At 41.1% G+C, this 23,631-nt stretch overlaps 1 protein-coding gene and 1 long non-coding RNA gene across 8 annotated transcripts in view; one reads left to right on the top strand and one right to left on the bottom strand.

Moving 5' to 3' along the window:
• Positions 1 to 23,631, top strand: part of LOC125745241 (tumor necrosis factor receptor superfamily member 14-like) — a 38,943-nt gene that overhangs the window by 4,554 nt on the left and 10,758 nt on the right. For 3 of the 7 annotated variants that reach the window (XR_007398609.1, XR_007398607.1, XR_007398608.1), the window contains exons 3-10: positions 427 to 526; positions 649 to 774; positions 912 to 1,067; positions 1,178 to 1,265; positions 1,398 to 1,561; positions 1,752 to 1,771; positions 1,895 to 1,945; positions 2,039 to 2,412. Coding sequence is in view for 2 of the 7 variants with exons in the window: in XM_049017889.1 (XP_048873846.1) it covers positions 3,082 to 3,113; positions 4,581 to 4,678; positions 4,867 to 4,992; positions 5,080 to 5,238; positions 7,380 to 7,464; positions 7,626 to 7,780; positions 7,918 to 7,937; positions 8,141 to 8,218 (753 nt within the window). In the remaining 5 variants the exon portion in view is untranslated. Of the gene's footprint in view, positions 1 to 426; positions 527 to 648; positions 775 to 911; positions 1,068 to 1,177; positions 1,266 to 1,397; positions 1,562 to 1,746; positions 1,772 to 1,894; positions 1,946 to 2,038; positions 3,114 to 4,580; positions 4,679 to 4,866; positions 4,993 to 5,079; positions 5,239 to 7,379; positions 7,465 to 7,625; positions 7,781 to 7,917; positions 7,938 to 8,140; positions 8,247 to 9,416; positions 9,518 to 9,627; positions 9,683 to 9,860; positions 10,928 to 23,631 lie in introns of those variants that run through there. The other 4 variants (XR_007398606.1, XR_007398605.1, XM_049017891.1 and 1 more) reach the window with 4 other exon arrangements.
• LOC125745246 (uncharacterized) lies at positions 10,451 to 15,644 on the bottom strand. Its single transcript, XR_007398610.1, has 2 exons — positions 15,545 to 15,644; positions 10,451 to 10,680 (listed from the first exon to the last, which is right to left on the bottom strand). It is a non-coding gene; the product is annotated as an uncharacterized LOC125745246 (long non-coding RNA).

The following is a 23,631-nucleotide window of genomic DNA, read 5'->3' as shown; positions in this document are numbered from 1 at the left end:
CGGACTTTCAGACATATGAACGAAGAGGACCGTAAGTCCAAATTATGTTCGTTGGGCTCTAGTTTTCCATCCGCAACATCATTTTTTTTTTCTGTGCGCCAATTCCGCGTGCGAACTCCCTGCATCCTAGTTCTTTGTACTTGCATATACCCTTAAAATGATGTTGAATAACGACTTACGAACATTTCAAGTTCGTAACGTATCTCATTCATAAGTAGAGGAGCATCTGTAATTGTAATTTAAACGTACAGATGATCAGGAAAAGGCCATCATATTTGCTTGCATTTGTAGCCAATGTCTCACCAAAATTACATATACAGGCACTGGAAGCCACCACAACCAAATGCATTCATGTTTATGCGATACCTTGTTTGTAATCATACTTGCTGTTTAACAGCTGTGCTAAATTGTATTCATTTTTCACAGGTGACTGTGATACTCATGATTCTTAAATGGAATCTCTGTCATTCATGTAACCAGGCTGAGTATGAAACAGGGAGAGAGTGCTGTCCCATGTGTGAACAAGGTGAGTCTTTCGGAAGACTGTCACTGGGGAGTCAATCTCAATGGTTTGCCTGTCCTAACCTTGCCATTAATTCCATTTTCTTTCATATTTGCCAGTTGAACACAATGCAGTTTCTTTTTCAGGAAAAAGAGTTTACAGGCACTGTACAGCGCAGTCCAGCACTTCCTGTGTTCCGTGTGTTGGGTCGACTTTCACAGATGAGCCAAATGGTTTGATTGAATGTAAATTATGTGCTGTCTGTGACCAGGGTGAGCATACCACAGTTTTCTTGGTTTTTCATGAATTCACAACTTATTATATTATATTGTAGTTGTTAATTTTGAACAGAATAAGTCCGTACATGGATCTCCATATCATGATGTGGTTCATTATTTCCTGCATACAGGCCTAGGATTGAAAACAGTGAGGGCGTGTACACCCTCTTCAGATACAGTGTGTGGGGTCCTGGAAGGGCACTATTGTATTAGTCCTTATAAGGGAGGATGCAGAGCAGCCAATAAACACTCAGCCTGCCAACCTGGACAGTTCATCCAACAGCCTGGTTCGTATGGATTTCTCATGTTCTTATTACTAATGTTATAGTAAATAAAACCAAATGTTTCAGTTTGTCTTTCTGAAATTTGTCTTAAGGAGAACTTGTTTACCTTTCAGGAACAGAGTATATCGATACTGTCTGTGAGGACTGCAGTGATAATTCTTACTCTAATGGCTCTTTTACATCATGCAAACCACACACAGAGTAAGTTTTTCATAACTCCTGTTTTGATCTGGAAAATGTAATTTTTTTTTGTGAAGAAAACACATTTTCCTTTAAGTTTGTATTACATTTTGTCAAAAAAGTTTCATATGTTATACATGGTTATTTTTACAGCTGTGAATCCAGAGGACTTGTCACAGTTAAAGCAGGAGACCAAGCAGCTGATTCTGAATGTGGAGAGAAAAGTGACACTGCATTGTCAACTGGAATATCAGTAGCAGCAGTAATTGCAATATTGACAGTAACATACCTGTTATATTGAAGACAAAAATTATGTTGTAAGTATCACATAACTGCATATGAATGTTCATAAAAATTGTCTGCATTGGGTATGAAGAAGAAAGTGTTAAATTGTAATTTTAAATGCTAAAATGGGTCATAATTTGAAGTACTAATTGCACAATGAAGTAAACTTGAATAACTCTAAACTGAATTGTGAACATTTTTAATGGAAATATATATTTTTAGGTATTCAGCCGCGGAATAAGGTTTGTTAAATTTCTATATTTTTTCTGCACGTATATTTTGAGAAAAATTTATGTTGTGCATTCAACTAGTCTTTCATAAAAACAGACGACATTAATGTTAATTATATTCTACAATTTTGACAGGAAAACGGGCTCCCAAAAGACAATGACTGTGGATCCCACATTTATGTCCAGGTCTGTGTTACACGTGTATTTGCTGAATTCTGCAGAGGTTAGTAGTTCACGTTGCTCTTGTGCTAACAGGCAGCTTAATTGTTTCTTCCTCAGGTAGAAGATGACGATGTGAAGTAAACCCACAGAGTCGTCGCCTGATGCGTCTGAATGTTTCCAGCCAAAAAGCAAACTTCCCACTTTAAGACAGTCATATTGTTATATACATATATACATATATGTGTGTGCATGTGAAAAAAAAATCTAATTTAAAGATGTGTTGTTTGGATTTTAGTGCCTGTCATTCTAAACAGAAAGAATACTATCTTTAAATCTCATCATTATGGTAAAATTTCATATACATAAAAGTAAATATTACAATAGAACACTTATGCTTATTTTCTACAACGAATTTCAGCAATACCACCAAACTGCTCAAATAACTATAAAGCTATCAAAATAAATAAGTAAATAATTTATTACTTCTGTAACTTAAGCCCCTACATTGTTCCTCATTGTTTTTTTACTGACTTTGTGTACTACAGCGGTCTAACGTTGTGTGATGGTGCACTGTACTGCGTCACACGCTGTAACTACTAACCAGGCTTAAAAAACAAGGGAGGTCAACATCATCTGTTAAGAGCCGAACGCAGCCTCGAATGTCGGATGCCGTTTTTGGCCCGCCCCAAATACGAAGGACACATCCATAGATACAATCTAACCAGTGCCGTGTACGAATGAATCCCATGGTTCACTGAGCCGCAAGTGTGTTCTTGGGAGGAATCGTAGATATGTATGAGGATATTAATGTTAGATATAAGCTATATTTATGTCTGTGTGCGCACGGGCGCTATATAAAATATGTAAAACCCGATCTTACTAACCGCACGATCATCAAGTGGGGGAGGCGAATTTATAGCTGACCTCAGTAAAGCCGGTTTAAAAATACAAAAAATATCCGTGCAATATTGTTTTAATCATATTTATTCTACATGAGGTTACTTTTACTTCATAAAATAAGTTTATACATACTTCTCAAACATGACTTTATATTCGCGAGAATACAGTGTATTTTTTTTATCACAAGGACTTATTGAAGCGGCTCAAAGACGTCCTATTGTTTGCGTCAACGGGTGATTTCTAAAAATTCCTTCTTTAAAATGGCCTGGATGGTGACATATATTATATATGGGTGAGTTCAAAGTGGGAATTATAACTGAGAATATGAGGGGCTTTTTGAAGCATCGGGAATTTCGTTGTACAGGAAAAAACGCAGTGCCAGTGTTGTAAATACGCCGAGTGGGTGTGTTCTTCGCCATTAAAATCACGATAATATCAAATTAACGTACCTGCAAACATTGTAATAAGTTCGTTTGCTAAATAATGACCTTCTTGCTGATGTTTTCATCAAATATTTGGGAAATACAGCCACTTACTTCTAAATTTAGCGGTGTAATGCTCGATTCTGTCCCGTTTTTTCCGCATTCTTCAGTCGAAGCTGCTTCGTGTTACGCAGAAACTATGTAAGGAATAATTGACGACGGGCCGTTGAATTGTTAAAAAATAATGCACACCCGAGATGGTGATGCGGCCACGACGCGAAGCGGACTTAAACGCTACACATGACATTTCTCACTAGCGAGGTAATAACAGCGCTGCATCTTAAAGCAGACTTACAGTTTAGAGACGGTGCTTCAGAACACTGTTGAGGGACACACAGAGGTAGCCTAATTCATACAAGCTCTCTCTCTCTGTTTCTCTTTCTCTGTGTCTCTGTCTATCTCGCTCTCTTTCTAATAACTTCATTATTAACTGCATTAGTCTGCTATCAACGGCTCAAGCCTCCATTGCCAGCTTTAAAATGACGTTTTGGAACTAGCAAAAGAGTCGTTGGATGAGATGCGGAAGAAATAATCCTACTCACAATAGCGATTTAAGTAGAAAAACCGGACGAATCCCTTGAAATATATCATCTGATCGATGTCTTGAGGTGTGGCAACCGTAGTATAAGCGGAATAATTGTCCGCTTCGCGTCGTGGCCGCATTACCACCTCGGGTGTGCATTATTTTCTAATAATTCAACGGCCCGTCGTCAATTATTCCTTACTTAATGTTCGGTTCGTCATGGTGTCGATGAGCGCTATAGACCGTCTAGAAGCTGAATGCACGCTGGTCAATAGCTGCTCATCCGGAGCATCGTCGCGTCTTACGGGAATCCGTTTAGCATGAATACTTACTGTCCTGTGGCTGTTTGTGTGAAAATAGACTAGTAACACTGGCAGCTGATTGTTAATACGTGTTTTTATTTCTAATAAAATAAAATCATAATGGACGTCATTAGGTCCATTCACTCGGAGCTTTAACCCCGATGCCAGTCTTCCTTCCAAAAAAAAGTCAAACCCCAGCAATCTATTCCCCACAATATAAATTATATATACCTTCACGAGGTTAAGACGGTAGTGAAGCCATTGGGGGCGTTAAGTGCCCTGCTGTCACCTAAGATGATACCAAACCACTCGACTACAATTAACAAAAGACCGATATGAATCAGAATAAGCAGAGCATCGGCTAAAGGCCCAGTGGTTAATAAAAACAGTATATTCCTTTACATCGTCTTACAGATGTAACACTATATATTTAAATGTTATTGTATTTACAGGACTTTTGTCTTCTTGTCCCTGATGGTTGCTGGAAAAAAGTGTGGCCCCGCAGAGTACGAAAGTCACGATGGTGAATGCTGCCCCATGTGCGGAATAGGTAGTTTTACTTATAGATTTAATTTCCTTATCAAACTAACAAAGCATATGGTCTCGCTGACCATTTGAAGTAAAATAAAAATGTAGTTTATTTTTTATGCTTTTTTAAAAGTTTGGTTGGATTTTTTATTCATGTATAATTTCGAAAATTAAGATTTATTAATAAAACTATTGTTTTCTTAATATAAGGCATGATTGTGTTGAGAGACTGTACATCAGATTCAAGCACAACCTGCAGACCATGTGTTGACCAGACATATATGGATGAACCCAATGGTTTGAAACGCTGCTCTCAGTGCAAAATTTGTGATTCAGGTGAGATTCATTTTCCTAAATATTATCATTTTCATTAAAAAATAAATGTAAAAAAAATGTTGTGATGCCTGTGATCTGCTCTTTCAGGCCAAGGGCTTCATGTCCTCAGAAAATGTACCACAATTACCAACACTGTCTGTGATGTTCTGGATGGATTTTATTGTGTAGCATATTCAGGAGATAATGAATGCAGTTATGCATCAGAACATAAGTCTTGTCTCCCTGGTCAGGAAATAAAAACACCAGGTAAGAATGTTACATTCTCCCTTAATCCCATTACATTCTAGAAGTTAATGCATAACCTAAACAAGCTAAAGCACTCAACACCACTGGCCCAGGGTTATATATATAGTCACTGCAATGACATGTATGACAAGTAACATGGGGTCAGGAATTAAAAAAGTGCAGAGAAAGGTGCAATGAGAATGTATTATCCGGCAATGGGACCGAGTTACAGGACATAATAAATGTGGATCTACAAATAAGGTATGAATAGAATGCAGTTTAGTTCAGTGTCATGGGTGTGATATTGCAGGTGGGTGGGGGGTGTGGAAGCAGCAGATGGGGGAGGGGTCAGTAATTGTACGACACTCCACCCTGCCAGTGCACTGGAGCTGGTAATGTCTGGGGATGGTCCTGCTTGTGCCTGAGGGGCAAATATGTTAAAGATCAGCAGTGGAGCATTTGCCACATGTTACACTTTAATTTCAGTGCCCCTCATCGTAGGTTCTTGGTATGTTACTCCAGTGCTGCTTATGCACGTAACTGGGCATTCATTGGAAGCTCCGCCATGCTGCACTTATGCCTGATTGGCTCCTTGATGGCTATATTTTAGTACTGTGCTATTTGCCTGCCCTCACTTCATATATTATGGCAACATTTATAATAAATACATATAAATGTTCTTTGGAGGTTTGGTATAACTTGTCACAAAGTCACAAAGTATAAATACAAATTTAAATATCATGGTTGAAAATTTTTTCTTACTTGGTTCCAAAATTTAAGTTTCAACCACACCTTAAGTACACAAGACACAAGTAAAACTTCTAAATTGTAAATTGGCTCCAAGAAACAGATTCAGCTTCACATTAACCCTGTCCTGGAGTGGGCATTGAAAGGAAACTAAATTATAAAATAAAACTGTCCCGTAAAGCAACGATTCTCCCCATATGTGGTGAACACTGGAATACTGCAGCTGAAAAGCAACCTTTCTCCATTCCCTCTGGTCACATTACGTACCTGGGTATAAATTATTTTCACCAGACTGTCAGTTATTTCATCTAAATTTTACTCCATTACTGACAACAATAGGAAATGACTTAAATCTCTGGATAAACCTACCCATTTCATTATTTGGCAGAACAGCTATTATAAAAGTGAATATGTTACCAAAATCATTTACCATTTCACAATGATGCCGACCCCCTAAACCACTAAATGGATCAAGTCACTAAATTCCATAATAAGCAAATTCTATTAGAAAAATAAAACACCCCGAATTGAACTCGTCACGTTACAGAAACATAACACCAAATTTTCAGTTTGCAGGGCACACTCACACACCATTCACACCCACGCTTACGGGCAGTTTGGTAACCTTGGCATGTTTTTGGACTGTGGGGGGAAACCAGAGTACCTAGAAGAAACCCTATTACAAGGCAGGGAGAAGATGCAAACTCCACACACATGGAACCTTGGCAGAGACTCGAACCTGGGTCCCAGAGGTGTGAGGCAGCAGTACTAACCACTGCACCACTATGCCACCCCTACATCTGAAATCAGCATATAAAATTATAATTTACTCCCAGCCCAGTTAGTCGAATCACTCAATAGAATATCTGACCAAAGGAAGACCCATTGCACATTATACAAACTAATATCCCAATCAAAGCATGGTAAGGAATTTTATCAATTATAAACACTGAATTCTGGACCCAAATTTGTAGGAACAATTTCACAATGACTAACAACATTAATTTACAACTTATAAAGTACAAGGTAATTCAGAGAACTCACATCCCCAACACAGGATGTATAAGACTCTGACATATGCATGCACTTTATATCTCATACCCAAGATGACTATTATCACTCTAGCAACATTTTTGGAAAGAAGTCATTAACAGAATTTCTCTTATATTCAACTGTAGTTTTCCATTACTTCCATCCTTCTTTTTACACTTAACTCTTTATGCAGTTTGTAGTTGAACATATTCCGAAAACTTAGATAACATTCCTGCTGTATTTTATGTTGAAACTTGCAGTGTTTTAAAGTGCAGACTTAAAGCAACACACCCAAGTAAATAAGACAACGGACAAAACGCATAGGAGCCACTATTGCTGGCTGATGATGAGTTATGCTCATTAACAATTACTCACTTCTGAAGGATCAAAGACGAGAGATGTGGAGTGTGAGGGCTGTTCACACGGCTATTACTCAACAGACGGCGTACATTGCACACCATGGACAAGGTGAGTAAGCCTTTCTTAAATGTGAGAGAAGTTAATTCAGTGGAGTGTTACACCTGTCAGTCTGATTTCTGCTCACTTGTCTCATGAAGTAGCAGTTGTCATGAATGTGCAGTGTTTCATACGTTTGCAAATCGTAATTAAATAATTTTGTTCATTTTCAGCTGTAACATTGATGAGGAGAAGATTGAAGATGGAACCAAACAGAAAGATGTTGTTTGCCAGGAATTAACCTTGAGACACAGATATTTAATATGTTTTGCCTTCACATTATTTCTGATTGCTTTAATTGGACTATTTCTGTTACTTTATGCAAAAGGTCAGTCAATGTCTTTTTGAGTTTTCAGAAGTAGCTCTGCAATGTTTTCTACTTTGCACATTTGTTTGTTTATTTTTATCTACTATTTTAATAGCAGTCCAATTGATGTGGCTATTTTTTTCTGTTGCAAATTACAGATAATCGCAGACGATTGAATGTAAGTTATTTTCTATATCGAATTGCTACTATGAATTTTTTTGAATACAGTAATACTGTTGGTATTGGTAGTTATTAGTACTGATGAAAGGCATTTCAATCTTTGTTCTGAGAAATTCTGTTTTTATTAGTTGTATTTCTACAGATTTGTTTGTCTTTCTAACAATTCTTTGTTAGAAAGTAATATTCCATCCTTTTGACCAGGTTCCAGTACAAGAATCCGACAGAGTCGATGACAGCCAGAACGCGATCCCGGTGTGCTACTTCACATATTTCCTTTAAACAATTAAAGAAAAAAATGTCATTTTCATCACGTTCATATTATTTCTAGCAAATGAAAATGTAATTTCTTTTTAGTGACAACAATGAAGATAAGTGAGGATTTTTCCTGTGATTGTCTAGTTTCATGAATTAGTTAATGTTTTAAATTTGTCAATATTTTTTTTTATATTTTTATATTAAATGTAGATACATGCTTACAAATTAAATTTATTACATCCATAAAACATGCTTTATATTAAAGCTGGCCATTGTGTTATATGGATCAATGAATTATAAACTCTGTACATCAAACATTAGCATCCATCCGTCTTTCAGCCACTTATCCTGGTCAGGATTGTGATTTATTGACTATTTTGTTAAGTATGCTTGACTTGTTATATGTATTATAATGACTGAAAATAATTATTTTCTTACTGCTTTTGAAATTAATCACTAATGTAAGGACAGTAGGATACACTAGTTTCTGATCTTTAGAATTCTTGGAACTGTTACTGTGGAGCATTAAGTAAATGAGTCAGTTGGAGTCTGATAGGAAAATCTAAATACATGATATGGCCAAAAGCATGTGGACACTAGGGGGCGTAATGGTGCGTGTTTTCCCACGGTTCAGTTTTCAGGGTTTTTGGGCCATGGTAACGGTTCGGTTTCAGTATTTTTATATTTAAGAAGAAAATAAAAACATCACCCTGCCGTATTTACTGAAATGATGTCGATTACGTTCCAAGTATGTGGAAGCCTTTAGCGAAGAGGGAGCTAATTTACACCGTTGTGTAATGGCATTTAAATTGTACCCCTCAAAAATGACAACCCCAGTTTTTAGATGTATGTTTTTGAAGAATAAAAAAACACCTTTTATATTTATGCCAGTATGTATGGGAAAATGACAGGAATATCGTAATACTGTGGTTCACGTATTGAACTTTCGGGGCGTACCGTTAAAATACTGAACACGTTACACCCCTAGTGGACACCCTGATTAAATAGATTACATTAAACCACACCCATTTCTGACATTGGTGTGTGATTAAACACACAGTCATATCATGCAACAAACATTAGCAGAAGAATGGGTGGTTTTACAAAAAAGATTAGTGACTTTCCACTTCAGTGTTTTCTACTTTGTACATTTGTTTGTTTATTGGCCCATCTCTGGCACTTAACCATCTCTCTATTTGACTATCCCTGCCGGCCCCTGGAGGATGGGCTCCCCCTTTGAGTCTGGTCCCTCCCAAGGTTTCTTCCTTCTAGGGAGTTTTTCCTTGCCACTGTCGCCTATGGCTTACTCACTGGGGGCTTTGGGTGAGGATGCTGTAAAGCGCTTTGAGACAATATAATGTTGTGATAATGCGCTATATAAAAATAAATTTATTTGTTTGTTGTTTGTTGTATTTTTTCTACTATTTTAATAGGAGGCCAAGTGATGTAGGCATTGATGTTTTCCATTCTAATTACAGAAGTTGGAAGGTAAGTTATTTTCTATATTGAATTGCTAGTATGAAATTCTTTGATTACATTAATAATGTTAGTATTAGTAATGATGAAAGGCATTTCTGACTTTGTTTTTAGAAATCACATATTTACAAGTTATATTTTTATACATTCATTTATCAAGAAACTAATATATTCCCTTGAATGGTTTCAGGTACCAGTAAAACAGTTAACCTACCAACATGATCATCAAGAGGCAGGCGTCAAACCAGTCCAGTGCGGTGGCTGTGATTCTTAACTGAAGTAGCCAACTACTTATCTAGAATTACTCTATGAAAATGGATACTCTGGATAAAAGTGTTAGCTAAAAGACAATATGTGACATACATCTGCCTGATCTGGGCACCTACACTGGGGATTGACAGGACTGTAGACAGCCAGTACAGGCCAGAGAAGAACAGAAGATATGGAGGTAGATTTATGCATAACTCATAGTTTGGTTTACAGAATGGCCTGGTTCATGTTGTATAGATATTGCATGATGTGTGGTATCTGCAGCACGACCCCTAAAATCGCCCCCCATGCGAAGGAGCTCGATGGCATCAGCCAGCCAATGGTTAACAGTAACATGTTAAGCATTAAGTGGTCAATCTTGTGAATGACACTAAAACATCCATCTATCGTCTGTTTATCCTGCTCTGTTTTTTTCATGCACATATCTTGGAAGGTTGATACTTATACCAACTGTATATAACACTGCATACAGTAGAATTTTGGGTTTAGGAATATTTTTGTACCATACTAAATGACCATGTCTGGACCATTTTTTTAATGTAAAAAGACATTACTAAGTGATTTATGCCAAACAATATTTTTGTACCATACTTGTTAGAGTGTATCTGTGTATTTTATCATATTATTATCCTCCTATATGTGTACGTGCAACCCTTAACAACTAACCCATGGCCCAGAAAGGGTTGCAGACAAGATGTCCTCACAGGGGCCTACCAGATTGTGACGCAGGAATAAGAGACCTTGACAAAGGAAACAGATTCTGTCAACATAGCAGGGGGCCCACCTTGAGAAATGTAATGCTTTGTATTAACCCTGTTTCACGGAGGCCTCACACAGCATTGACTAGTTTAAAGACAAGACCCATGTAACCCCTCCCCTACCCTATAAATAAAGAAGCCAAGGGACTGTCCGGTGTGACACTCAACAGAGGCGCAGATACTGTCTGTTGCACCTGAAGTGGGCACCCTTGCGCAAGTAAAACAGAAAGACGTGTGCTGTCTCGATTATTCCTGGGTCCTAGAAGTGGAAGTGTGTGAGTAGTAAGCTGCGGCGCTTCCTCACACAGGAGATTGTAGGAGTGAAAGCTACGGCGCTTTCTCCAACATAACTAGATTGTAGGAGTGAAAGCTACGGCGCTTTCTCCTAACATAAATTGGTCCTTCGAGCCGGATCCGGAGAGAGATACCAGAGGGCGCCAACCAGTCCGCCGACGAACGACACCGAAAGCTGTCGACAGTCTCGCTCATAGGGAGTGAGTGAAAGACCTGCGACGTGAATTCGCCACAGGCCGGTGGTTAGAACTGTTCCCGGACGGCTGGGCTGGCGCCTGACGGGTCCCCGGACAAGAACTAGAACCACTTCGTCATAAAGGAAGGACCAGGTGAGAAGCGCGACGCTGCAGCAGGGAAAGCGGGTGTGAGTTGAGAGGGCAGTAGCGGCCCCATACACCCGGCCTAGGTGCAACAACATACTGGTGACCAAGGGAAAAAGGACGGGTTTCACCCCTGAAAACTGACACCGCTGTCTCTTTAGAGGACAGTAGAAGGCCGTGCCAGTGTCCTCCCGAGGTCTCATGCCAGGGACTTGCACTTAGGGGTTATTATTTTTTGTATATACAATAATGGGACAGAGTCAAAGCAAGGTAGAATTGGCGGGTGATGAGAAATTCATGGAAAAATATAAGGAGGGGGCAGGAATAATAAGCAACCAAAAGTGGCGGAAAAAGCATGGGTTTTCAGGAACCCTGAGTACAGAAAATATTCTGAGATTACAGACAGAATTGAAATTAGAAATGATGTCCGGCCGCTGTACAGGCAAGGACAAAGTACAGAAAAGACGAGAATATGTCTTATCCGATGTTTGGTTAGAACAAAGCAAACTCCGTGATATAGCCAGAAAAAAGAAACAGGAAAAGAAAAAGGAGACGCTGCAAGCGGCCCTTGTTAACATAGACGAGGAAACACCGCCGTCTGCTCCCCCGCAGACACCAGCGGACGGCCCACCAGTACTACAGCATCCCCCACCATAGCATAACATGCCAGACCCCCCACTTCCTGCTGTGCGGGGAGCTGAAGGAGGGAGTGCAAGGCCACACCAAACGAGAGCGACAGACCCGCATTTACGAATGCGAATAAATCCCGAGAATAAAAAAAACACAATGGTACCGTTCGGATTCCGAGGATGAATCTGAACTGCTTGCTCCCATGGTAGAAGTTGCAACCCCCCGTATAGCCCCTGGCGAAGGAGGCCAAGCCTCACCAGCAACAATATTAGTATACCGCCCCTGGACAGCGGAAGATAGGGCTGCTGCCCTAAAAGGCATTCCACCCATAGAGGATGGAGTACCTGAATTCTGGTCCGCCATGACTGAGTTGCAGGTCAGTTTTCACCTAAATGGAAGAGAGCTGTTCCGCTGTTTTAGACAATTACTTAATCATAAATGGGGCCGGGTGGCTGGAGACTTTACTGGACAAGGAGCAAACAATTTGCCCCTCGGTCACGATGACACACAATTACAACTAGCATTGGGCGACTTGAGACAGAGACTAGAAACAACATTTACAAGACGAGTTGATTACGGGAGAATAGCCCAATGTAAGCAAAAGGAAGGCGAAGAGCCAGAGGATTTCTTGGACAGGGTACGCCCGTTGTTCAGGACAAACTCTGGGATTCCTCATGGGGAGGACGAGAACGGGGTGTACCAACAACAATTAAAACGGGCTTTCCTAGCAGGGTTAAAACCTGAAATAAAAAAGTATATTGATAAATACTGGGTCCATCAAAACACAGGTACAGTGCAGCAAGCCGTTGAGTATGCCCAACACGCTCAGAAAGCTAAAAAAAACTAAACCAGAAGCAACATTCGTAGCCCGAGGAGATCAAATAGTGGCGTATGCAAAACAGAAATACAGGAACAGACAAAACCTCGCGCTGATATTGCACTAACTCCAATTCCAAGCGCCGTAACCTTATTTGTCGATGGCTCTGCAGCCAAAGACAGATACGGGGAAAATAAGGTTGGATACGCAGTTGTGACTAAAGACAAAGTAATAGAGGCAGGAGCCTTACCATCCACATGCTCAGCCCAAGCAGCAGAATTATATGCTGTAATCAGAGTCTGTGAAATACATGAAGGACAGGAGATTACAATATATACGGACAGTCAATACGTGTTCTCTGCAGTGCACCACCACGCAGCAGTGTGGAAAAACAGAGGGTTTAAAAGTTCTCAAGGAACAACCTTGACACGCAGCACTTCTACTTCGATTGTTAGACGTTGTACAAAAACCAAAGACACTCGCGTTATGTAAATGCAAAGCACACCAGACTGATAATTCAGAGGAAACGAAAGGCAATGCGTTGCTGACCAAGCCGCAAAGGCAGCAGCCCAGCAAACGCCAGAAAAAACAGAGAAGGGGTTATTCCTTATAGAACAAGATGTACTATATGATGCACAACAACAAGCTCCTACGTCAGAGAAAGACAAGTGGATTTCGCGAGGAGCCACACAAGTGAAAGACCTATTCAAGTTAGACGGAAAACCTATCTTACCCCGCAGCCTGTATAAAACCGCCGCGGTTGTGAGTCATGGGGTAACCCATGTCTCAACAGGAGGGATGGTACATATAATACAACAACATTTTTACACTATAAATTTTTCCAATTTTGCAAAAAAACTACTGTAGAGCATGCCTTATATGTTGTAAACATAATGCGCAGGGCAATCTAAGACCCAAACGAGGCCAATTCCCTAACCCTACACAACCGTTTCAGGCAATACATATGGACTTTGTGGAATTAACATGGTCACAGGGAGTGAAATACTGCCTAGTGATAATAGACACTTTTTCAAAGTGGGTGGAGATATACCCAGTAAAACACTGTGATGCAGTCACAGTGGCCAAGTGTCTGGTGTCCCATTTCTTCCCCACATATGGAATACCGGAAGTAATACGGTCAGATAACGGATCTCATTTTGTGAACAAGGTGCTAGATTTATGCTCACAAACATTGGGTTTTGTATTAAAAAAATCACTGTGCATATCATCCGCAAAGTGCAGGTTTGGTGGAAAGAACAAACGGGACAGTAAAAAATAGATTGAGAAAAACTATGGAAGAAACAGGCAGACCGTGGCCAGAATGCTTAGCATTAGTAAAATTGTGGATGAGAATAACACCCACAACGAATGGGTTAACCCCTTTTGAAATCGTGCACGGAAGGCCATTTCCGTTTCTGGGGGAAGCAACTGATGTAGGAAAGGCAGCTCATGAACAGACACTTGCTGATTGGATGCGTAAGCTGATCTCCAAACAGAATATCCAGCACCCTGGTAATCTGCCAGAAGCATCTGTGTCTACTTTGCAGGAAACGGTGAAGCCAGGTGATTGGGTGTTGATAAAAGTCCTACAAAGGAAAGACTGGACTTCACCTCGGTGGGACGGACCATACCAAGTCCTCCTGACTACACCAACTGCCTTGAAGATTGCAGAAAGACCTTCCTGGATCCACAAGAGTCACTGTAAGCTCATTCTGCCCTTACCAGACGCCTCACTCGCGGAGTAACAGTGGAAGTCCGCTACAAAGGCACGAAGAAACAATAGGTTTTCGTTGTCTCAACCCGGTGAAGAAAACAGCTGAACTGTACTCCTTTAGGATGGCTCTGGTAGGGTGTCCGTGGTGGGCTAAGGGAATATTAGGAAGTCTTTTCTGTCTTATGGTAATATTGATTCTATGGCTGGTACCAGACACTGAGGTGCAGGAGAAGAAAAGGTGGACTCCGGACGGAGTGCACCTCACTAGCATAAAAGGAGACGAAACCCATCCATTCCTACGGAACTATTGGTATCGATATGTATATGATGTGGTATCCAATAAGAATTTGACTAACTGCTACAAAGGCAAATGGTGATAGAGAATCGCATGGCGCTAGATCTTCTCACTGCAGCGCAGGGAGGAGTGTGCGTATTGTTGAACCAAACCTGTTGTACATACATTCCTGACAATGTGCATTCACCCAACATGACTAAGGCAATGCAAAGGCTGAAGGACTTGTAAATTGCTATGACCACCGACACAAGGACGCAGAACGACTATTGGATGTCCTGGTTCACTGCCAGGGCTTGGTGGTCCATATTACTCAAATTGAGTATACCATTTTTTGCATTCTTTGTGATGTTCTTCTGTTGTTGTATCACAGTGATACCTTGTTTTCGTATAATGATTAATTCTGCCCTGAGCTCTGCTTTCCGAGCCCAGGAGAATATGTTTTTGTCCCTCACCCAAAACATGGAAACAGATGCAGATGAAGAGGAGCAGGGGTGGATGCATGACGCACCATGACGGACGAGCCGAAATCCTCAACGGCATGGCCCGATCCTGAAGCATACTGGCGCAACACCCTCGCTCCTGTCTGTTCACAAGCAAATGTATAATTAACATGATAAACAGGAGGGAATGTTAGAGTGTATCTGTGTATTTTATCATATTATTATCCTCCTATATGTGTACGTGCAACCCTTAACAGCTAACCCATGGCCCAGAAAGGGTTGCAGACAAGATGTCCTCACAGGGGCCTACCAGATTGTGACGCAGGAATAAGAGACCTTGAGAAAGGAAACAGATTCTGTCAACATAGCAGGGGGCCCACCTTGAGAAATGTAATGCTTTGTATTAACCCTGTTTCACGGAGGCCTCACACAGCATTGACTAGTACTAGAACTGCCAAATCTACGCAAATTTGCGTAAATTCCCTGGGCCTAACACCTACTAGCATCCCTGCTGAGAGTTTCTTGGGCCATTGTCCTCCTGCTTTTGTTGTGCAAACACACCCATTACCTGTGAGGCCTGGCACATTTGCATTTTTTTACTCAGAGCAGCTAAAATCCAAGGCAGGCTAAACCTCTGTGTGTGACATGGAAACCTTCACAAAAGTCTGCCATATCTATACCAAATATCCCACACGCTGACTGACCTACAAATATGAAAGACACACATTCACAAAATATATGGAAGCACAAGTCTGTTTTATTTATAAAAAAAATTGAGTGTTTCAAACTTTGCAGTGTTTGCAGACCCAGTGACCATCATCCCTGCATTTGGCGCAAGTGAATTTGTAACACTTTGCACTGGTAAACCTGCTGCGGTTTCTGTTGCAGTTCTCCTGTACCTGACACTGAGTTGTCCATACAAGTCCTGGCACAGCAGCAGCCTTCCTCTGTCCCCATAGCCTTTTGTGGCATAAATTGGCAATGGAGTTCCTTGGCTAGATGACTCAAAAATAATCTTCTTTTGCCTTCCCACCCTGTACATGCCTTGTACAGAACGTAGGAATTTGCCACCACCAGGTCCAGCATGTTGTAAAATACAGCTACTGGCCACCTGCATGTTGCTGCTCTTACGGAATACATGCGCGCCATTTGGTCCAACACATTTACACCACACGATAACAGCAGAGAGAGAGAGAGTCATGAGTGTATTTGCTTTTTTTCTACCTTCTTTCTATATAGGCCTGTATAGTACATATCAGAAAACATTGTAGCACTGATGTAAAATTATACACACATTCACATACCTTCATGTGGTTATAGTCTGTTATCGTGTTGGGTTTCCTCTTTCTGCCTTCACAGATCGCCACATCTTGGTCCAAAGAACTCAGAACACACACAATCTTGTTTTTTTAGGTGCATAAATTGTCAAGGAGACACTGCCACTTCTAAGCACTGACGCGGAAAATTCCTCTTGCTGTGCAGTGTCCTTTGAAATTGGAGGAAGTTCATACCAAACTTTATTCCCTGTGCTCAGTAGTGTTGTTTTGCGCTGAAGCAGTCTGTGTGACAGTGCCAGTGAGGTGAAGAAATTGTCCGTTGTGACATTTCTCCCGTCATCCAGAAATGGCTCCATCAGACTCATGACCATGTTCTCTGCCAGCCTCTCCCTTTTCTGGTGACTGGGGTCCTTTCCCAAGTTAGGGGACACGTTGCAGACGTATTTGGTCTACAAATCCGTGGCCATCCAGAACTTGATCCCAAATTTGTCCGGCTTGGATGCGATATACCAAGTGACATGGAATGGATCCATATCTACTCCACGTTGTCTTTCCACCGGTGTCCCTCAGGGCTCGGTTCTTGGCCCTCTCCTATTCTCCCTCTACACTAAATCTCTTGGCGAAGTTATATCCTCACATGGCTTCTCCTACCACAGCTATGCCGATGACACTCAACTCATCCTCTCCTTCCCTCCCTCAGACACTCATGTCTCCACTAAGATCTCTACATGCTTGGCAGACATCTCATCTTGGATGACCACTCACCAGCTAAAACTCAACACTAGTAAAACTGAGTTGCTTTACATCCCGGCTGACTCATCCCCCCTCCAGGACCTTGCGATCTCTTTCGACAACTCCCTGATCCGTCCTTCGGTTTCTGCTAGAAACCTTGGAGTTACCATAGATGATCGGTTGTCATTTTCCTCACATATCGCCAGTCTTTCTCGCTCTTGTCGGTTTCTCCTCTTTAACATCAGGAGGATACGTCCATTTCTTTCCACCCAGGCTACCCAGATACTCGTCCAGTCCCTCGTCATCTCACGCCTTGACTACTGCAACTCGCTTCTAGCGGGTTTACCACTGAGCGCCATCCGTCCCCTCCAACTGATTCAGAATGCAGCTGCTCGTCTTGTTTTCAACCTTCCCAAGTTCTCCCACACCACTCCTTTGCTGCGCTCCCTCCACTGGCTTCCTGTAGCTGCACGCATCAGATTCAAAACACTGATGCTCGCATACAAAGCCAAAAATTCTCTGGCACCATCCTACCTAAAGGACCTCATCACACCCCGCTCTGCACCACGATCTCTCCGATCCTCCAGCACTGCTCGACTGGTCCCACCTCCCCTCAAGGCACAAGGAAGACACGCGTCTCGGCTCTTCTCTGTCCTGGCACCTAATTGGTGGAATGAACTCCCCCTAGATGTCCGAACAGCTGAATCCTTGAATGTCTTCAAGCGACGACTCAAAACTTTTCTTTTTCAGAAATACCTGACGTAGAACTTCTATATTCTTACTCGACTCTTTTTCTGGTGTGTGTTTTAAAAAAATAAAATAAAATAAAAATTCTGCACTACTCAATGGCATTCTCAGAGATAGTATTCGTAGCTGGGGTCCTTATTGAGCTAGCATCGGAAATTCATTGCAGAGTCTCAAAGCACTTATGTAAGTCGCTCTGGCTAAGGGCGTCTGCCAAATCCTGTAAATGTAAATGTAAATATACTGCATGGACAATGAACCTTGGTCGAGAACAGCTGTACATCTATGTTCATGTGTTCTCCTGGAGTGAAACTTTCAGCACAGTTCTTGGTGAAGGCTGGCAGAGAACGTGGTCATGAGTCTGATGGAGTCATTTCTGGATGACGGGAGAAATGTCACAATGGACAATTTCTTCACCTCACTGTCACTGTCACACAGACTGCTTCACTTTACTGGGCATGGTGAATAACGTTTGCCGTGAACTTCCTCCATTGGCAAAGGACACTGCACAGGGAGAGGAATTCTCCACGTCAGTGTTTAGAATGGCGCACATGTATTCAGTACGAGCAGCAACAAGCAAGTGGCCAGTAGCTGTGTTTTACAACATGCTGGACTTGGTGGCCGTGAATGCCTACGTTCTGTACAAAGCATCTACAGGGTGGAAAGGAAAAAGAAGATTGTTTCCGATTCTTCTAGCCAAGGAACTCCATTGCCAAATACAGGGATGATGGTCACTGGGTTTTCAAACGCTGCAAACACAGACTTTGAAAGATAGACAGACTGTGTGGGACAGTAACCACTGAGACAAAAGGCAGAAAGATGACGAAGAGATGAACCTGGAACTGAGGCACGGATACATCAATTTTTACATGAACAGCCAAACATGCAAAGCTGGAGAGATCACACAAAAACAAAATTCACTTTTGGTGTTATAATTCAGTGATGGCCAATGAAAATGAAATGACATTTTATTCTGTATGTGTATGAGCCATGGACCATGACTTCACTCAGCTTATGACATTTATATACAAACATGCATTGGAGACTGAAGTGTTAGCATGTTTTCATTTTATTCATTTCATTCTATTAGCAACTTTTCATTCTATTTTCACTCAATTTGTTTTATAAATAACACAGACTTGTGTTTCCATATATTTTGTGAATGTGCGTCTTTCATATTTGCAGGTCAGTCAGCGTGTGGGATATTTGGTATAGATATGGCAGACTTTTGTGAAGGTTTCCATGTCACACACAGAGGTTTAGCCTGCCTTGGATTTGAGCTACTCTGAGTAAAAAATGCAAATGCGCCAGGCCTCACAGGTAATGGGTGTGTTTGCACAACAAAAGCAGGAGGAGGATGGGGCTGAAGACCTGCGAAAATCACAGCAGGGGTGACAAACACCTTGGGACTCTCAGCAGAGAATAAAAACTCGGTAAATCTAGTGTTAAAGACAAGACCCATGTAACCCCTCCCCTACCCTATAAATAAAGAAGCCAAGGGACTGTCCTGTGTGACACTCAACAGAGGCGCAGATACTGTCTGTTGCACCTGAAGTGGGCACCCTTGCGCAAGTAAAACAGAAAGACGTGTGCTGTCTCGATTATTCCTGGGTCCTAGAAGTGGAAGTGTGTGAGTAGTAAGCTGCGGCGCTTCCTCACACAGGAGATTGTAGGAGTGAAAGCTACGGCGCTTTCTCCAACATAACTAGATTGTAGGAGTGAAAGCTACGGCGCTTTCCATGTCTGGACCATTTTTTAAATCATGTTCAATGATATTACTCTTAGCGATTTGGCCTGCACAGAGAGAACCACTATTACACAACAAGACTGTAAGTTTACACAGGTCTGCAGCTAGCACAGTTAATGTCAGGCACAGTAGAAATGTTGGTTATCTCCCAATTTTTAAATGAGTTTTTGTAACATTTTAAAAATTATTGTACATTTTATCTGGCCGTGTTTGTATATGTCAAACCTGCACTTCATGTATATTTTCATGTTATTGTCCTGTTTCAGCTGTAATAGGAAGAATGCAGTGTCAGCCTGAAATTAAAACTTGTTTACAGTTTGTTCATTTTAGAAAAAAAAATGTCACCGATCAAATAAACTCGTATGTGATTTTGATTGGACGTCATATTTCGTTTTATGTATTATGGCGCCGCATCCTCACACGAAGCACATAAGCTGTGGTATGAGTACTCTGCCATTTTTATCTTCTGTCTACAGAAACCGCGTTCATTTTGTCATTTGATCTCTGAGGTGCTGGACAGCCACCAGATCAGTGCTGCGTAGCTACAGACGCGGAAATAAAGCAGCAAAGACAGCAAAAAGTGTAACTGGTACGAAGGGAGGAATGACAAGGGATCAATAAACAAGAAAAAAATCGGAAACACAAACACTGCAACGGAAAGGAGCATCTAGAGGCAAGAAAATAAAAGGGCGTCACTCCGCTCTGCGGCCCGGATGTTTATATGCGCTGCGGTTTCTGAAGCGACTTACATGCATATCGCACCGAGATAATACACACTTTGTAAAGGTCTGCGACGCCAAGAGCGAAAGTGTATGAAAAGAGCTCAAATAACCGGATATTTGTTGGAAGTTGATATTTGCAGAGGTGAACAAGAAACTCGCTACAACTATGTTATCGTTTATGTTAGTTGTGTTTGGGGTTGTCCTTCACTGTAGCCGATGTTAACATTCGTTAAACAACTGTGTTCTTAAAGTGAAACTTCTGCCAACTACGATGAAGATGCAACTCCAGCTCCCCCTGCAGACGTAATGTGAAAATTACATGGGATCGCGGGTCCTGTTCAGAAGGCACGTACTTTGTCTCGATAAAGTAGGAAATACCTGAATTACATGCATGTTTGTGGAGCATGCTCTGTCAGAGCTACCACGTATGAGTTTATCTCAAACGCTGCGCCTAAGTCTGCAAATTACGTGATCCAGCGTAAAATACTATTGGCCGGTGTTGTGCTCTAAACTGATCCCCCCCCCCGTCACGGATTGTCTCCCCTGACGTAATCGCTAGTGAATAGTGAAAATTTGCTGACTTCTGGTTACTGATTGTTTGGTTCGATGTCGTATCATTTCCAGTTGTGACGGTGCCGAGTATGAAGCTAATTGTACAACTGGTCATATAATTATAGGTATGAAAAGAAAACACAACGGCAAAATATTTAAATAGAATGACTTCAACAAAGTGTGAGAAATATTAACTATGCAACCCATTTTACAGGGCAGCCCAATGAGAAGAGGGCTGCAGACACTCCTCTCCTACTCGGAGGAGTACAGTTCAGAGCGGATGGCCGAGTAATTCAGTCACCATCTCCTGAAATCCAAGCTGCTGGGTAATGTGGAGCTGCAGGACAGAGGATCACAGTAAAACTGTCCTTGTGTCCACAGTGATGGATCTAAGCTGCACTGGCTTGCATAAGTTGGGTCAGTGAATTCATCCATGTGATACCAGAGAGGAAAGGTCATTTTGGCTCAAATCAAAAAAATAAAACAAACTTATGATTTGACTTTTTCATGTCTTATATGATAGATATTTAAAACGTTTTTTTTTTACATTTTTGTTTCCGATGTGCTTCACTAATCAGAAAGATTAATTAGCATGCAGAAATTGGCCAAAGCCTAGACCTCCCACTCCAATACTGTTGCCAACCTGTAAGTGTCATTACGGTTTGCTATAGTCAGCACACAGTTTGTGTTCCGTAATCCATGTGTCATCGTCGGAAGCACTGACCTTGTGCCACTTGTTTGTTAGATGAATAATGTGAGGTAGTACTGTGGGTAGCACTATCTCCTCATGTCAGCAGGGTTGGGGATATAATTCCATCTCTTTCTGTGTTAAAGTTTGCATGTTCTACCCAAAGCGGTTTCCCCCAGCAGTCCAAGAGCCTTGGGTGAGGGGATCTTGTGTCTTAAAGGAGCCCATAGTATGTGATTCTGTGTATGAACGTGTACGGTGTGATGGCCTGGCATCCCATCCCATCCACTGCCTCGTGACTCCCCACAACAGTGCACTGGACAAGCAGTTACAGAAGATGGATGGATTATTAATGTGCTACAGATAGTTTAATAGCTACACCAAAAACTTTGATGGTTCAAATGATCAAAATACATCTAAAAATATTTTCTGAAGCCAACATTTGAATAAAACAAAAATATGACAATTTTCAGAATCTAGAAAAATCCGCGATATGGCGGGGATCAAGGTACTGTTGAAATAGCTTTGTTTGTTAAAATACATAACTATTACAACACAGACACTAGGCAATGGCATATTATTTGCAAATAATACATTTTCAAAAAAGGTTTTAGACCAATTAAGTGAAATTGGATAAATTTCCCACGGTACACATTACAATCTCTCACGGCACATTACAGTGCCGCAGCACAGAGGTTGAAAATAACTGCGCTATTGCATGAAGGACATATCCATAGAGATCTATATCAGTTACAATCTAGCCAGTGCCGTGTACGAATGAATCCCATGGTTCACTGAGCCCCAAGTGTGTTCTTGGGAGAAATCGTAGATATGTATGAGGATATTAATGTTAGATATATGCTATATTTATATGTCTGTGTGCGCACGGGCGCTATATAAAACATACCCGCTCTTACAAGGGCAGGGAGGCGAATTCATAGCTGACCTCAGTAAAGCCGGTTTAAAAATACAAAAAATATCCAAAAAATGCAATATTGTTTTAATCATATTTATTCTACATGTGGTTACTTTTACTTCATAAAATAAGTTGATACATACTTCTGAAACATGACTTCATATTCGCTAGAATACAGTGTATTTTTTGATCAGAAGGACTTATTCAAGCGGCTCAAAGACGTCCTATTGTTTGCGTAAACGGGTGATTTCTAAAAATTCCTTCTTTAAAATGGCCTGGATGGTGACATATATTATATATGGGTGAGTTCAAAGTGGGAATTATAACTGAGGCTTTTTGAACCATCGGGAATTTCGTTGTACAGGAAAAAACGCAGTGCCAGTGTTGTAAATACGCTGAGTGGGTGTGTTCTCCGCCATTAAAATCACGATAATATCAAATTAACTTACCTGAAAACATTGTAATAAGTTCGTTTGCTAAATAATGACCTTCTTGCTGATGTTTTCATCAAATATTTGTGAAATACAGCCACTTACTTCTAAATTTAGCGGTGTAATGCTCGATTCTGTCCCGTTTCTTCCGCATTCTTCAGTCGAAGTTGCTTCGTGTTACGCAGAAACTATAGAGATTTAATGTTCGGTTCGTCATGGTGTCCATGAGCGCTATAGACCGTCCAGAAGCTGAATGCACGCTGTTCAATAGCTGCTCATCCGGAGCATCGTCGCGTCTTACGGGAATCCGTTTAGCATGAATACTTACTGTCCTGTGGCTGTTTGTGTGAAAATAGACTAGTAACACTTGCAGCTGATTGTTAATACGTGTTTTTATTTCTAATAAAATAAAATCATAATGGACGTCATTAGGTCCATTCACTCGGAGCTTTAACCCCGATGCCAGTTTTCCTTCCAAAAAAAAGTCAAACCCCAGCTGAACTCTCATCTATTTCTCACAATATAAATTATATATACCTTCATGAGGTAAAGACGGTAGTGAAGCCATTAAGTGCCCTGCTGTCACCTAAGATGATACCAAACCACTCGAATAC

Source organism: Brienomyrus brachyistius, chromosome 6 (assembly GCF_023856365.1).
Source record: "Brienomyrus brachyistius isolate T26 chromosome 6, BBRACH_0.4, whole genome shotgun sequence".
NCBI classification, from domain to species: Eukaryota; Metazoa; Chordata; class Actinopteri; order Osteoglossiformes; family Mormyridae; genus Brienomyrus; species Brienomyrus brachyistius.
This window is presented reverse-complemented; position numbering and strand designations above follow the sequence as displayed.